The sequence below is a fragment of the Euprymna scolopes genome, chromosome 45 (genome assembly GCF_053919585.1).
Source record: "Euprymna scolopes isolate OS-2025 chromosome 45, ASM5391958v1, whole genome shotgun sequence".
Classification (NCBI taxonomy): domain Eukaryota; kingdom Metazoa; phylum Mollusca; class Cephalopoda; order Sepiida; family Sepiolidae; genus Euprymna; species Euprymna scolopes.
In genome coordinates, this window is record NC_136526.1 from 55,436,577 (window position 1) to 55,453,288 (window position 16,712).

At 36.3% G+C, this 16,712-nt stretch overlaps 1 protein-coding gene across 3 annotated transcripts in view; it reads right to left on the minus strand.

The window, feature by feature from the left end:
- LOC145269687 (uncharacterized) overlaps window positions 1–16,508 on the minus strand; it is a 30,095-nt gene extending 13,587 nt beyond the window's left edge. For 2 of the 3 annotated variants that reach the window (XM_080125405.1, XM_080125406.1), the window contains exons 1-2: window positions 16,398–16,508; window positions 1,141–1,211 (exon numbers count right to left, since the gene is read on the minus strand). Coding sequence is in view for 1 of the 3 variants with exons in the window: in XM_080125406.1 (XP_079981532.1) it covers window positions 1,141–1,211; window positions 16,398–16,455 (129 nt within the window). In the remaining 2 variants the exon portion in view is untranslated. The remainder of the gene's footprint in view (window positions 1–1,140; window positions 1,212–16,397) is intronic. The other variant, XM_080125404.1, reaches the window with a different exon arrangement.
- Between the last annotated feature and the right edge of the window lie 204 nt (window positions 16,509–16,712).

The window sequence follows — 16,712 nt, forward strand, 5'->3', positions numbered from 1 at the left end:
TCTAAGAAAACGAAATGAACTTAATAAAATGTTAACTATATATTGTAATCCGGTCTCTTCACATCTATTTGGTTGCCTAAATGCTTGATGTTTTAAAGTTATGGTTTTCACTAATAAAAAAAAATTAAAGGAATTTATTTTTGCTTTTTTATGAAAATAATGCATCGTAAATTATAACAATTTTCAAAAAATTATTTAATTTTTACAGCAACATTAAGAAAAAAGACCCTAAAATCTGTATTAATGAATTCGATATAACTGGAAGAAAAATTTATTTCTCAAACTACCGATATTACCATTGAATTAAACATTGTTTATTTAATATTTTCACACAAAAAATTTATAATAGCAAAAATATTTCTACTTTTTTTTTTAATTACAGATTTCGCATAATTTTTAATGCAAGATTTTAATAATTTCCTTGCTCGCAAGAGTGTGAAACTTTCGGTGTAACATAATTTTTATATAATCTCAAACAATAATTAAAAAAAAGAATTTAAAAACAGGAACATAAAAAAATAATTAAATTAAAAAATGATAAAAATGACACAAATGTTCAGGATATGAATGTACAGATACACGTCTTTGGGGAAAATAAAAGAAAATGACACTCCTACCCCCTTTTAATATCATGACTTCATTTTGAAACAGCATTTTGATTGGCTGTAATTTTGGGCTCCCATATTCGTTTACAAAAATCCCTTTTGTTGAGTTTGGGCGAACACCAGAATTACTCGCCTTTTGGGGACTAATTAAGCTATTTTATTTATTTATTTATTTTTGTATAAACAAGGTGTTTTGTTTAATTCAATATCTTGGGACTTTACCAATTATCTTTGAAATAGACCCAGAAAACTAATATTTATCTTTTAAAGGATTTTTTACAATGAATTTATTTAACTTCAAAAATTAGCTGAGTTGGTTAGCTCGCCGTGAAAACATTTTTCATAACTTTTTTTTTTTTCATGCGTACAAATATTTTTTTCTAAAGGAAAAAAATAAAAAACTGGATAAAATACTGTTAAACTCTTGCTCAATATATGTTACCGTGATATAGGTTGACATATATTCGGCGGGTTTTTAATAGTATTTTGCCTTCTTTTTTTTTTTTTAATTTATAACACCTTTTCCCAAACTTACCGTTTTAAAGAGGGAGTGAGGCGCCATTTTGAATTTTCCAATACATCGGTAAACACTGTATGGTTTTCGAGCTGAATAAACATGTTTAATATGTTAGAAAACATGTGGCTAAATAATGGGAACTTAAAAGTGGCTAGGGCTCGAATTATCACTACAGACAAAAAAAAAACTGAACCGTTGCAAACGCCAGTCAACAAAGCAACAAACAGGAAGTAAAATAATAAATAACATTAGTTCTCTTACCTGCTCTTCAAAGTTGCAACGTTGCTGTTTTAGCATCGCGGCTCGTTGTGCCTGGTAACATTTATATCAATATTAAACGAGACCTTTCATAGGCCCAAGGAAACAAGTAAAGTGTTCTCCCATACAAATAAATTTGTGGAAATAACCTCTCGGTGAAAAAAAATAAAATAAAATAAAAAAAGAATAAAACGAATCCCGGCCGAGATTCACTCTTTGTTAATTAGAGAAAAAATAGTGTCTTTGGCCTTCCCAAAATTTGAATTTTGACGTTAGTCACATCAAAAGAAAATTTTAACATAGTAGGTTGGCCAAAGGGTAGCAGCTAATAGATAGGGAATCGAAAAAATAAGAGACACATTGTTATTTCTGGCCTTCCCAAAATTAAATTCCGACGTTAGTCACATCAAAAGAAAATGTTGGCCAGAGGAAAACAGGAAATAGAGGATCGTAACATAATTCGTAAATTGTGTACATGAGCCAGGATTACCGACCTGTTCCACCGTCTACCAGTTCCAACTGATCTATATATATACACAATCTCTACTCCTCCTGTCATTTACATGAGCTAATTACCCCTTCTACAAAGAAAAATAGATAATCCTAACACCCCCCAGAATTGAGGTAAGGAAAATTCTTTCACTCTCCCATTCAAAAAAAAAAAAAAAAAAATACATATACATAAAATAAACCCCTTCTTTTTTTTTAACTGACCATTGTAATAAGCTAAATGTCAGACACCCCTCCCGGGTCTGCACAAGAAGAACAGTACCACTGATCCTCCTCTGCCGGAGCTTCATCTATGCCAGCACATTGCCAATGGATCCGTTGATCACAATTATCACAACATATCATTGGTCTGTAATCTTCTGGTTCCTGACACTCAGGGCTGATCCATATTAACTCCTGATTGAGCATCGCCTGACACGCCGAACAATACCATCGACTCTCCTCTGGAGGTTCCCCCACTATACCAACACACTGCCAATGGAACCATTGATCACAATGATCACAACAGATCATTGGTCGCTGATCCTCCGGTTCCTGGCAACCAGGGCAGATGCATATCAATACCTGATTTGCAGGTACAAAATCCACTGGGACAGAGGAGCCCATCTCATCTCTCGACGTATCAGGAGCATAAGCTCTATGACTGTGCGTTATAGCTAACTCCAATGGATACAATAATTTTATGGGGTGAATCTGTGTTGATCCATCACCCCTTTTCAATACGACAGGACGGACAAAACCATCATCCCCAGGAATGAGTTCCATTACCCTACCTAAAGTCCAGAAAGGTCTGGTTTTAATGGGGGATTTTATTAACACAACATCTATCCTTATCTGATTATTATAGGACTCATTGTGTAAGTCTTTCGTCGATTCTCTAAGGCTAAGCAGGTACTCATTAAACCATAACTCTTTGTATTTGGAAATGAGTTGTTCCCTCTCCTCCATAGCCTCAAGAACATCAGCCCTGAGGGGGGGGGGTCCGAATCAAAATCCTCCTCTTCCTTTCTATACAGTATATATACTGCAGAAAATGATTGGGTGAGTGAGTGAGTGAGTGAGTGAGTGAGTGAGTGTATTTGTTTAACAGCATTTCAACCTCTAAGAGTCATTTAATGCCAAAAAAGTTTTGTTGGTATAATAGATTTTCAGTTTCTTGTAAAAATTTTTTAAGTTTCTTGAAAAAGTTTATCTTTTGAAGCAAGATGTTTTAGGTTTTCTGAAAAATTCTTTTAGTTGTAAGAGATTTGTTTTTCTAAACTGAATTTTACTTGTTTACTTTATAGGAGTTTGAATATGTTTGTTTCTTTTAAATAGTTTATGATTTGTTGGGGTTCCAATTCTTGGAACACTTTTCTAATGTTTGTTGTTTTAAAATATCTCTTCCGAGTGTGTTTGTGTTTTCTACATTCTGTCAGTAGATGTTTAATTGTTAGTTGTTGGTTGCAGAGTGTGCAATTTGGTGTTTGCTCCGCTTTGATTAGGTAGGAATGAGTTAATTTTGTATGTCCGATTCTTATTCGGTTTAGTACAATTTCTTCTCTTCTTCCTTTAAAAATTTTTTGTTTTTCGTTTTTAATTATTGGTTGATGTTCATGCAATTTGTTTGCAGTGCATTTGTTCCATTCCTCTTGCCACTTGTTTTCTATATATTCGTTGATTTTTCTTTTTAGGTCTGTGTGTGGTATTTTAATTTTTTCCATTTGGTGGTTTGTGGCTTCTTTAGCCAGTTTGTCTGCTTTTTCATTTCCTGGAATGCCAACATTACTTGGTATCCAGGCTATTATAATTTTTTTATTGTTTTTTTTTCGGTTATTTCATTGTACTCTTGTATAATTTCTGTGATAAAAGGGTGTTTAGATTTTACTTCAAGGGCCATGATACAGGATAGCGAGTCTGTATATATTATGGCTTTTTGTTCGTTGATGTTTTTGATGTGTTTGAGAGCTATTTTGATGGCCTGCAGTTCGGCTGTATATATTGAAGCCTCGTTGGGCAGTCTTATTTGATATTGATTTTGTCCATCTGTGCATGCTGCGCTTGTTCCGTTTATAGTTTTAGACCCATCGGTGTATATTTCTATGTATTCTGCATATTTTTCTCTTAGTTCTCCAAAGTTGCTTCTGTTTGTTATATTATTTGTAATGTTTTTCTTGTAAGTAGTAAGTGTTATGTCGGTTTCTGGTTTGTGTAATGTCCATGGAGGTCTGTCGTTTGTTTTCTGAGTAATTATATTGTCGGGGTTTTCATTGATTTGATGTATTATTTCTTTAATTCTGTGTCCAAAGGAGGGTATACTTTTTGGTTTCCTTGAATAAGAGTTTGTACATTGTAAGTTGAAGGTAGTTTTGTATGTTGGGTTTTCGGGGTTGGTTTGTAGTTTTGTTGCATATTGTAACGCTAGTTTTTTCCATCTTAAGTGCAGCGGTAGTTCTTGGGCTTCTACGTGAAGGCTTTCCATTGGAGAAGTTCGGTAGGCTCCCAGGCTAAGTCTTAAACTTTGATTCTGTATTGTTAGTAGTTTGTTTTTGTAGGATTTGTAAGTAGAGCTGTATATGGCACAACCATAATCCAGTTTGGATCTGATATGTGAGCGATATATTTTGAGCATTGTAGCTTGATCTGCTCCCCAATCTAGTTTTGATACTATTTTTAAGATATTTATTGCTTTTAAGCATTTTTGTTTTAATTTGTTAATGTGCTCCTTAAAGTTTAGTTTGTTGTCTAAAATGATCCCTAGAAATTTGGTGTGTTGTACTACTGGTATTAGTTGTCCATCTAGTTTGAGCTGTGGGTCAAGGTGGTATTTTCGTTTCCTACAAAAGTGGATACATGCGGTTTTGCTTTTGGACATTTTGAATCCATTTTAGTTAACCCAAAGGTCTATTTTGTTAAGGCAATGTTGCATTTGTCTTTCAATAGTTGGCATATTTGGTGATGAGCAAGTTATTGAAAAGTCGTCAACAAATAGTGTTTTTTCGAACCCCATGTTAACATTTTCGATTATACCGTTGATTTTAATTAGAAAAAGGGTGGCAGATAGTACGCTACCCTGTGGTACCCTTGTTTCTTGTGTGTGTTGATCTGATGTTGTATTTCCTAAGCATACTTTAAATGTTCTGTGGGATAGGAATTCTTGGATAAATTTTGCTAGGTTTCCTCTGATTCCCATATTATGAATATCTTTCAAGATTCCATATCTCCACGTGGTGTCATACGCCTTTTCGATATCAAAAAAGATTGAGACCACATGGTGGTTTCTTATTAGACCGTTACGAATATATGTTTCTAGCCGAATAAGTTGGTCATTGGTACCTTGATTTTGTCTAAATCCGCTTTGGTGTGTAGAAATGAGGTTATATTTTTCTAAATGCCACATTAGTCTTGTATTGACCATCCTTTCTGTTGTTTTGCATATACAGCTTGTTAAGGCGATAGGACGATAATTGGTAGGGTTGGAGTGATCTTTTCCTGCTTTAGGAATTGGGATGATATTGGAGTCGAGCCAGTGTTTTGGAAAATTGTTAGTCCACCATATTTTGTTAATTATCTGTAAGAGAATGTTGAGAGATGTGTCTGGCATGTGTTTTAGAAATTGGTAGTGGATGTCGTCTGGACCGGTAGCTGTATCTTTACTTTTATGAATTGCATTTTTTAGTTCTGTTATAGTGAAAGAGGTGTTATAGTATTCTTTGTTATTGGATGTGAAATTGAGTTTTTCTTTTTCTGTGTTGTTTTTGTATTTTTGGAATTTGGGGGAGTAGTGGTTGGATGATGAGTTTTGGCTGAATTCATTTGCGATTATGTTTGCTATTTCTTTTTGTCTATAGTTTGTCTACCATTTGGTGTACTTATATTATTTATTGGTGTTCCAAGTTTTTTTCCAGTTATTTTTCTTATTATTTCCCAGGTTTTGTAGGATGTTGTTTGAAGTGTTTTAGCATTTTTTTCCTGTTGGTTATTGCTTGCTTACATTCTATTGTGAACCATGGCGTTGATTTTGGGTGTGGTTTGGTGGAAGATTTTGGGATTGTCTTGATTGCTATTTCGTTTAGTGTATTGGTGAAAGCTAACATAGGATCTGGTTTGTTAACTATTTCTTGATTAATTAGATTTGTGCAAAGTTTGCTAAATTCAGTCCAGTTAGCTTTATAAATTCGCCATTTTGGTTTTGATTCTTCTGTTGTAGGTTCTTGGGTTTTGAGAAACATTGGGAAGTGATCGCTGCCGCACTGGTCGTTATGTACCTCCCATTGGAAGTCCATATATATTGTGGGGGAGCATAGTGTTAGGTCGATAGCTGATGTCGTTCCTGTGCCTGGGTGAAGGTATGTGTGTGTTTTGTCGTTAAATATAGTTACTTCGGGTGATTCCAGTAATGATTCAATGATTTTCCCATTTTGGTCATTATTCTCACTTCCCCACATTTTGTTATGGGCGTTGAAGTCCCCCATTAATATAAAAGGTATGGGGAGTTGTGTTATGAGATCTTCAATTTCGGTTTTGTTTAGTTTATGTTTAGGTGGAATGTATATTGAACAAATAGTTATTTGTCGGTGAAGTGTAACTTTAATTGCTATTGTTTGTAGGTTTGTTTGGAGTTGTAATTTTATATGTGGTATCTGTTTTTTTATTATAATTGAAGTGCCACCTGTGGGTCGATTATCTGCTTGTGATCTGTTTGTTTGATTGTAGATGTGGTATCCTTTGAAGTTGATGGTGTCCGTTTCTTTTAGAAGAGTTTCCTGTAGGCCGATTATGCTGGGGTCATATTGTGCTATTATATGTTTGATTTCTTCGTAGTTTGGTTTTATGCCTCTGCAGTTCCACTGTATGATGTTTTTATTCATTTCCATAGTAAGTTCGTTTATTTATTTTTTTTCCTTTTTTTTCTGTTTGGTTTTTGTTTAGGTTTTTATATCTATTATTCTATTGATTTGTTGTGTTTTGAGTGGTTTTTGTTTTGTGTTTACTTGAACTGCTTGGTTCCTCAGTCTCCATTTTCTCTTCCTGGTCAGTTCTGTTTTTGGAGCTAGATTTTTTCCTGTGACTCTCGATTTCAATCAATTCAAATTTGTTTTCATTTTCGATTAATATTGTCTCTGTTTTTTGTTTGCTTTGGTTTTTGGAAAGAGGATTTGTGTTTTCCCGTTCTGTTTCCATCTTTCCAGATATTGTGTTTTTATCTTCTGCTTTTGTCCTTGTACGTCATTTGGATTTTTCACGGTTTATTTACGGTTTTTGCTGTTCGGGTTCTTTTTTGCTCTTTGGGACTTGTTTTAGATCATTTGACTGAGTTTTCAAAGATACTGGTATTTGTTTCTTGTTTTCGTTTTGGTTAGTTTTTAAAGTTTCAATTAAATTTTTGAGTTCGGAGATTAGTTTAAGTAGGTCTTGGTTTTGGGTTTGGTTTGTTTGGTTTGAAGTTTTTGTAATATCTGCGTAAGTGTTTATTTTTTCTCGAGAGCTTACTATTTTCCTTGCTTCAGGAAAGGGCACGTTTTGTTTATATTTTATTTCAGCTATTTCTTTTTCTTTTGTGTAGATTTTGCATATTTTAGAGTATGCTGGGTGTTTTTCTTGGCAATTTGGGCATTTCGTTTCATTTGGGCATTCACTTTCATTATGGTTAGGTTCTTTTAAGCCACATTTTCCACATATTTTCTGTCCTTTGCATGCTTCTCTGCTATGTCCATATTTATGACACTTATAACATCTCAAAGGGGCTGGTATATATTGTTCTATTTTTTTCTATTGTGTATCCGATTTTTATTTCTTTGGGAATTTTTGGTGTATTGAAAGTTAGTATGTAGGTTTTTGTAGGTATGGTTTGACCATTCCTTTTTATGTTTATTCGGACGTGATCGATTACTCCCTGTTTTCTTAGGGCATTTTCTGTTTCTTCTGCTGTAGCCAAGGTTAATTCATGGCTTTTTATAACACCTTTTGATGTGTTTAGTCTTTCATGAGCATAACTTTTGCATTTATAGATATGGAATTTCTCCATCTCTAAGATGTTTTTTGCGTCTTTATAGTTGTCGACGGTGACAAGTAGATTGCCATTTTTCATTTTTTTTGCTGTTTTTGGGTTGCTGTTTTGAGACAGAATTTTTTCAATTAAGAATGGAGATAGATCGCTGATCTTTTTTCCTTGTAAGATTTCGATTACTATGAATCTTGGATATTTTTCTTTATCAATTATTTCATAGTTATATTCTTGTTCACTGTCTGAGCTGGTTACGTCAGAGTGGGTTCTTTTCGATTTTGTAGTATTTTTTTGATTTCTGGGTTTTTTGTTTGGGTTTATTATATCCATAGAAGTTTGTTTAGATTTTCATCTCTCTTGCTCCCCACCCTCCTCGGAGCCCGAAATTGGGAGATGTTAGGGGGGAAACCCATTCGCCCTTTCATCCCAGGGATACAAAAGAGATATACTCAATTGATTGAGTTTGTTCCATCATTTCCTGTTTCCTCCTTTAGTTTCTTCTTTCCCAGTTTGATAGAAACGTTAGTTAGGGAGCAGTTGTGTGGTTTTTGTCTCATCAATTGATTGGCCCTTGCCATCGCCTTCTAACACTTAACTGGTTTGTCTATGTTTGTAGTAATGAAATGTATTATCTTTGGATTAAGTTTTTTTTTTTTTTTTTAAATTTTTTTATTTAGATGTTATAATTGACATTTTCAGTGTAAGTGTTAGGGCTTGACATGACTAGCTGATTGGTTGGATCGGGCCTCTCCAACCGCCCGTCTAGCCTAGTACAAGGCCAAAGTAGAGTGTTGCTACAGATACCTTTATTTTTCCTAGGCATCGGTTGCTCAGCCACCAGGATCCTTTTCCTAGGCATCACGAGTTGCCACCCACGGCCAACAGGTAGCCCCGTTGAGGGACTTTTACCCTCTGTAGGGGGGCAGTCAGCATATTCTAGTGCCCTGCCGACAGGGTCAACCGGGAAGTAGGGAAGGAAAAAAGGAGGGGGGGAAGGGGAGGGGTCTGTTGTTTTTATTTTGTTTTTGTAGAACATAATTAAGTTTTACAAAAGGGAATAGAAAACAAAAACAGAAATCGATGTAGGTGCATTTCGTCTCAGGAAGCCAATAGGCAGCCTGATCTGGTAGCACCAGGGAAATGATTGGGTGTAATGATCTCCAACCCGTCGTCTGATGAGCAGCGATAAGTCAAAGGACGATTGTTAACAGCCCTCTGAATGTCTGAAACAAAAGTTAACAACTGAAAATAACTCACCTGAGAGCGACCAACCGTTTTAAACAAGCAAGTCTTTACTGTGCGAATAAGCCGCTCCCAGGTACGCCCAAACCAAGCAGCATACACCGGAATTGTCAGATGTTTGACCGAATAAGCGCGGAAGATACTATTGTATTCTTCCGAGCCATAGGCCTGCTGAATAATTCTGCCGCCAGTTGTAAAAGTCTTAGCATTGTCGGAATACAAATGAGAAGGTACTCCGACATTGTTTGTAAATCTTATGAATGCTAAGATAAAAGAATACACCGTCATATTGTCCACCATTTCAAGGTGTATACCTCTAGTGGTATAGACAGGTGAATAAAAGCAAATAAACTTTGCGGATATTTCCTCCCTCCTCCACCCAGATGTGTCCTGTGAAGTCCACACCAGTGTGAAGGAAGGGTCTGATCAAATTGACCCGACATTTGGGCAAATTAGTCATGCGGGGGTATGCAAACGACATTGCATTGTAACGCACACACAGCTTGCAAGACTTTAAAGTAGATTTTACCACCTGTCTTGCCCTAGGAATCCAAAATCCCGATAGGCGTAGTTAGCTCAGTGTAGATGTTATGCCCAAATGTTTGCATTTTCTGTGAGCATCTATAATTATCATTTGGGTAAAAGTGTAAGATTTATCCAGGAGAACTGGGTAAATCACTTCATACTCGAAGGTAATGCACTTGCGAATCCTACCCCTGGTCCTAATAACACCTTCTTCACCCAAAAAAAGGCTGAGAGAACTCATTAAATCTAGGGCTTGACCAGATGGATTGAGCAAGTTTTCCTTGACTTGCGGAAACGCTTGCCCTTGCATCCCTTTTATTAGGTGCTGCCAAGCCAATTTTTGTGGGTCATCCCTTGAGTGCTTCAAACTTCCTACAAACTTGAACACCCCTGTTACTACTCCAAGAAGTTTATTCAGAGTTTCATACTTCTCAAAGGGAATTACAGGTCCTTCTGCCTGTATCAGGTCACTTCAAAATGTAGGCCCCCCCCCCCTCACAATCTCTTTATTTTCCTCCCTCAAACAATTTAAGGAGGCGAAAGGCCATTCTATAGGTGTTGAGGTCAGCCATGTAGGACCATGCACCCAATTCAATATGCGTTTTTTGAATGTCTTTACTGACACTCCCCTTGAGAGCAGATCCGTAGGGTTCTGCTCCAAGGGCACATAGCGGAAAGAAATGTCTATTCCAAACTGCTGGCTCAAATTCTGACGCATTTCAGCAATGTCTCTGACTCTGTTTCTTGCAAAAACATTCTTTGTTTTTACATCCTGAGAGAGGACCCAAGACAGCACTATCTGAGCATCAACTGGCACACCAACCTCTCTAAATGTGATTTCCTTCAGAGAAAGTAAAATTGTTTTTAATGCCTTTAGCGCCAAATACACTGCCAACAACTCAAGTGTGGGCAGGCACTTTGCCCGTAATGGTGCTACCCTGGCTTTAGCAAAAACCAAATTGGACTTATCCTGTAAGCCGTAAGCTACAAATCCGTATGCTTCTTTGGAAGCATCACAAAATAAAGCCAGGTTTGCTGTAGAGCCCTCACGCAGGGACTTTCTTGGAAAGGTGAAGGAACTGAGCTGAGATAAATCTTTTGAGAGTGACTGCCAACTCTTCTGTTGGGTAGAAGTAACAGTTTCATCCCAGCCCAGCCTTCCATAATTCACTAATAAATATGCGGCCCCTTATTGTAACGGGTACACATAAAGATAAAGGATCAAAATGGGCTGCCACCGCCGCCAATATTCTTCTTTTGGTATTGGCCCCGGAATCACTATCTGTCTTGGCCAACGACAAAGAATCTCTCTTTGTGTCATAATTATAGCCCAATACCTTCTCATATTGGGAGTGATGTTGAGGCATACGCCCATCCTTCTCAATCTTGTCTTAATTCTTCGCAGTTAGAACTGCAGGAACGTAAATCAAAGTGTCCCTCTTCCAACCTCTTCACAACATTAGTGTATAGCTGTACAAGATTCTCAGGAACATTCCCTGTTTTAATTAAAAACGACGAAAACACAAATCATTAGATTCTCCATTATTTTTTTAATTAAACAAATCTTCATAATTTAATCAGTTAAAAACATTCTTACAAACTTTTTCTTGCTTCCACTGTTGACGAGTTTATTTTGGGGGAAAAAATAATTTGAGAAGATGAAATGATGTTTTATTTATTTTGAGATTTGTTTTGTTTCTTTTACGATTAAAAAATTATTTAAAATCAAAAACAGTGAGAAATCTCTTTACTTCATTTAAACATTTTAAATATTTTTAATAAACGATAAAATAGTTGTTGTTTTCCTAATGTTTTTAATCATTATTAAAAATAAAATAAAATCATTAAACACAATCGACAAAAAAAAGTTTTCATAATGATTATTCGTTTAGTAAAAATGTAATTATCTCCCTTACATTTGTAACGTATTCTGCAAATGCACAAAAAATCGATACTAAATTCATGTAGTAATACTTACTTTTTGTTTTATAATCTGATTTCGACTGACTTTAACTGTTTTTATAAAGAAAACAATAGTTTTAGAGCATTCATCCTGTGGATAACGGTCCGCATGATGCTTCAAAAGGAAATTTAATATAAACGGAGAGGCATTATAGCCAAATATTAAGGTGGTATATCTAAAGCATACCAAGTTTTTTCCTATTTTAAGAAAAAAACAAAATCGATTTTTATCCTCCCCAGCGAGGAGTTTAATTTGCAAAAATGCCTTGCGGATGTCACCAAGCAAGACATACTCATTAGAGCGGAAGTATACCAACAACTGCAAGAGATTTCCCATCAAGTTCACCCCGGGGTAGGCAGCCTCATTAATCGAGATTTCACCCTTGGGTTTGGATGAACAATTAAACACAGGCCGCACTTTTGTAGTGCTTTGCTCTTCAGTTTTATATACAGGCCTGTGTGGTATCCATACATATTTTTCATACTCTTCCAGAGTAACCACAATTCTCTCCACAATGCTCTCCCTTTCTTGTTCCAGGAAAACATCCAAATACTCCCTATATTTGTTTTCTTTTTCCAGTTTATTGAACACACGGTTCAAAACTGCTAATGCCACCGAATAATTTGATGGAACTTTGCCAATCTTGTCCTCCCACCAAGGAAGCTTGACATAATAACACTGGTTCTCTATGACCACAGAGTTTTGGAACTCCTTTACCTTCTTACGTTCAAAATCTGAAAAAGTTTCCTCCTCAGTGAGCTCCATAAGTTCCAAACTAAACAAACTGTCCAACCCTCTTTCCACTGAGGTGTTCTCAAAAGTATCCTTATAAGGATCTACATAATTATATTGAGGTGCCAGCACAAAGTTCACCGCTGTAGTGGAAACAGTACTCATGCTGGCAAGGACCTTTTCATAATCAACGGGTGGTGAACACTCCTCTCCGATTGACAATATCTGGGATTCTTTCAAGAAGTTAAGCGAATTCCCCCACGGCACTATACCCTTTGGGGTCTCCCAGGCAACACCATTCTGGCACCTTATCAGGCTTAAAGGGTGCAAAACCTGCAGCAGATCTACCCCCACTAGACCTTGAATAGGAAAAAGACGTCCCTTTCTGTCAAATCCAGCAGCTAATTGGAAATGGGCCTCTCTTAAATTCTTATATATTAAATCCATTCCATCTATTTGGGTCTTTAAATTAAAGGAGGAGTCAATGAGGACAGGCAAAGGTCTTTTGGTGCCAGACACCATTTCCACCTGCAATAATACCTCACTTAAATTCTTTTTCTCCTCTCCCACGAATGTTAGTATTGTATATTGGCGGTCATAACATGACTCTAAAGAAATATCTAATCCCTTTAGAATGCTTCTGGAAAAATATGAACATTGACTTCCAGAATCAAGTATACAATTACAAACATACCGTTTCTTGTTGCGATGTAGAACCACTTTATAGATGGGAAGGATAGATCTCTGTTGAGTGTCACAAGTCTGGAAACTGGTATTTACTTTAGTTTTCTCCGAAGAGGCTCTATCTTTAGGGCACATTACAGCATAGTGCCGTTTCGAGCCACAATTAGCACAACCATATGGGAAGCCCTTTTTGTTACCGGGACATTTATCATATGAATAATTTTCCGCAGGCAATACAAAGGCGCAATTCTTTGCACCTTGATAGTCTCTCTTCATACGTAGCAAATTTTTTGCATAATTTCCCGTCGTGTCCGCCTGAAGAACAAAACTTACAAGTTGACATTGATAGTGGGGTGTCACCCCTAGAGGAAAAGTTCTCTAAAGCTCTTTTTGGTGAGTAAGAGCCTGGAACAAATCGATCAGATCGAAACCTGCCATTGCCAGAAGGGGGAGAATACTCCTCCAATCTTACCAGATCCTTGATTAAATTCTTAGACAAGGAAACAATGTCATCAATTCCGGGATAACTATTTCCAGTTTTTCTCATTAATTCTCTCTTTAAAGAAACCGGTAGCCGGCCAAACACAATATGACTTATTAATAAATAACCCGGTGTGCCCGGTTCCAAAAAGTCCAACTGGTTGCTATTTTTCAGCTCCAGTAAAGCACACCTGATTTGGTTAAGATAAACTTTAACTTGAGAAAACTGGCTATCCACTTTTGGCCTGGCTGCCAATAACTGCTGAAACATCTGATCCAAAATATTTGGTATATCCAAATATTCTCCCTCCAACAGCTGCAAAGCCACAGGAAAATTAGCTTCTGTGGTGGAAAGGTGCTTCACCAAATGTAGAGCTTGACCTTTTAGGCAACTCTTCAACAAGCGAAACTTTGTCAACTCAGAGCGAAAGCCCTCAGCACAATTCCAGAAACCAGCCAAGAAATTTTTGAAGGCGAATCGATCATCAGATAGTTCTCCATCAAAAGTAGGAGCTTCCATATTAGCTCTAAATTCTGGGGCTATTTCACCCACTAAACTCTCTTCTCGCCTATCTGTTCGACTCCCCTCAAACTTCCCCCTTAACTCGTTTAATTTCTGGAAAGTGTTCTTTCTAAGCTCCACACTCGGAGGACTGTCCAAGCATACAGCTGTCACCTCGTCTTCCAAGTCGCCAAGGCGTTCCAGCCATCTCATTATCATTTCCCGGTGTTCTTGAAAAACTGCCATTGGCAAAGTAGCTTGATCATGTAATCCCCATAGTTCTGTACTAATTTTATTTCTTAGCACAGCTTGCTGCGGCAGCTGTCTAACTCTAAGGAATCCATATAAAGTAAAAAAAAAAAAAAAAAATTTTTTTTTTTAAATAAATAAATATTAAATAACTCCAGAAATTCTGATTAAGCCAAATGAACCCAACACTGTTAGCGAGCGTCGCAAAAACTGTTAGAAAACATGTGGCTAAATGATGGGAACTTAAAAGCGGCTAGGGCTCGAATTATCACTACAGACAAAAAAAAAACTGAACCGTTGCAAACGCCAGTCAACAAAGCAACAGAAAGAAAACAATAATAAATAACGTTAGTTCTCTTACCTGCTCTTCAAAGATGTTCCTTAGGAAAAAGAATTTTGGGTAACAGAAACGAACGTCAGCTCTGACTCGTTTTTAGTCCAAGAGTAGGTCACGATATAGGCAAGAGTAGGACCATTATTTAGGCTTCTTTGTTCATAACCTAGCTAGTGTGTGATAGCGATCATTAGGCCCCTTTTTAAGTTTGTCCCTTTTTCTTTTTTTTTTTTTTTTTTTTTTAACCCCACTCTCCTCCCCAATTAGGTTACAGATCGCTTGATTCGCCAGAGATGCGGGTTCCCTTTCGAAGTTTTCGTAAGAGGTGTTTTAAATAAAGCGTACGGACCCGCATCATCCTTTTGACTGGCGAATCGGTGTATCTGCCATAGTTTAACAACGGGGGTGTTTTTTGTTACTAACATTGTAAATATTTCATTTTTATTTTGCATATAAAATTTTTATCTTCCCAAACCCCCCTTTCTTATAGGTTTTAATTAGGTTATCATGGTATGATGTTCTTATGGTGATTGATGAAGGATGTATACACTGATGGATGTATAGTATAAATGTGGTATTATGGTGTAAGTAGAGTGAAAGTAGGAACTAGTTAGGTTAGATTAGTTAGCACTAGTCAGAGAAGACCATCCTTTCCCCTCCCCCATCTTCGGCCTTGTGCCAAATTTTTCTGATTTTTTACTCTGTAAATTTTCTGAAAATAAATATCAGTGTGAAAAATAAAAGGGGGGGGGGGTTAATGATTGCTCAAGAGAGGGAGAGCGGTGTGCACTTACGTTGCTTACTAACAGAAAAGAGATTGTCTTGCCTTCTCTGCCTTTTTAAAGCTTTTTTTCCCACAGGTCAGGTGACAGTTAATCACATGACCTTTTGGTTATTTAAAGGGAGATTCTTCCCAGTGTTTTTTTTTTTTTTTTTTTTTTTTTCCCCAGATGCATTTGTGGCTGGTGCCAGAAGCTATTCTTTGATTACCTAAGGTTTGCTGGCTAGCAATTTTTAACAGACTGTCACGTCGCGGAAGGGGGCAATTCTTCCGCAACTTAAGGTAGGTGCACATTGCTTCCTTTCCTCAACTGAGCAGTCATTGGATTTTAAGGGAAAATTAATTTTTTTTTCATATATTGAGCAAATTTCTAACAGTATTTTGTCTAGTTTATTATTTATTACACCTTTTTCCGAACTTACCGTGTTAAAGAGAGAGTCGGCCGCGGCCGCCATTTTAAATTTTCCAATACATCGGTAAACACTGTATGCTTTTCGAGCTCAATAAACATGTTAAATTGAATAAAAACACGAAAATTATATCCAGTTTGGTAGAAAAGTAACTTATCTTGCTTTTGATAACATTTATTTGTTATATATTTGTTTTTTGACAACTTTTTCGAATCTATGTGTACAGTAATACAAACCCATTATTATTTAAAAAGCCATTCTTAACATGGGGAGGGGCGTGTTTTGTACCTATTCTGTACTTTACCAACCTTACAATTGAATTAAAAAAAACATATAAAACTTGAATTAAACTTGGAAATACGGTTTAAAAAATAGCGCGGATCACTCTCCGCGTTAGCACCGAAATGTTTTGGGTTTTTTTTTTTCCAATAAGTGTTATTCTAAATATGCACCCTATACAATATTAAAGGCTAAAAAATAATACAGTGTATTAATCCAATGACATGTGAAGATACGAACGTATGCTGTTCTATTTTTGTCTCGGTCTTTAATTGAACCATTAATTTCGACAATCTATTAAATATTTGATTAATTCAATAAATAAATAGTATTTACTTACTTTTGCATCGACAAACAAATTGCCCAATCTGAACGTAAACCAAAACAAAAGAAATCATGCCATTGAAGTCGAAGTTTGTTTCTCCTCGTCAGATTTAAAATGGCGACTCTCGTTCTTGTATTTCTTTTCTTTTTTTTTTTTTTCTTTTATTGATTTTATTGATTTTATTCAATATTTCTTTTCTGCTTAAAATCGAAATACAATGAAATAAATAAACTAAAAATAATTTGACGTTTAATACGAAAACGAGATCGGTCAGGTGTTGATTTACCCCCCCCCCCCTCGCTCTTTATTTAATTTTCTGCGAAGCAGCTA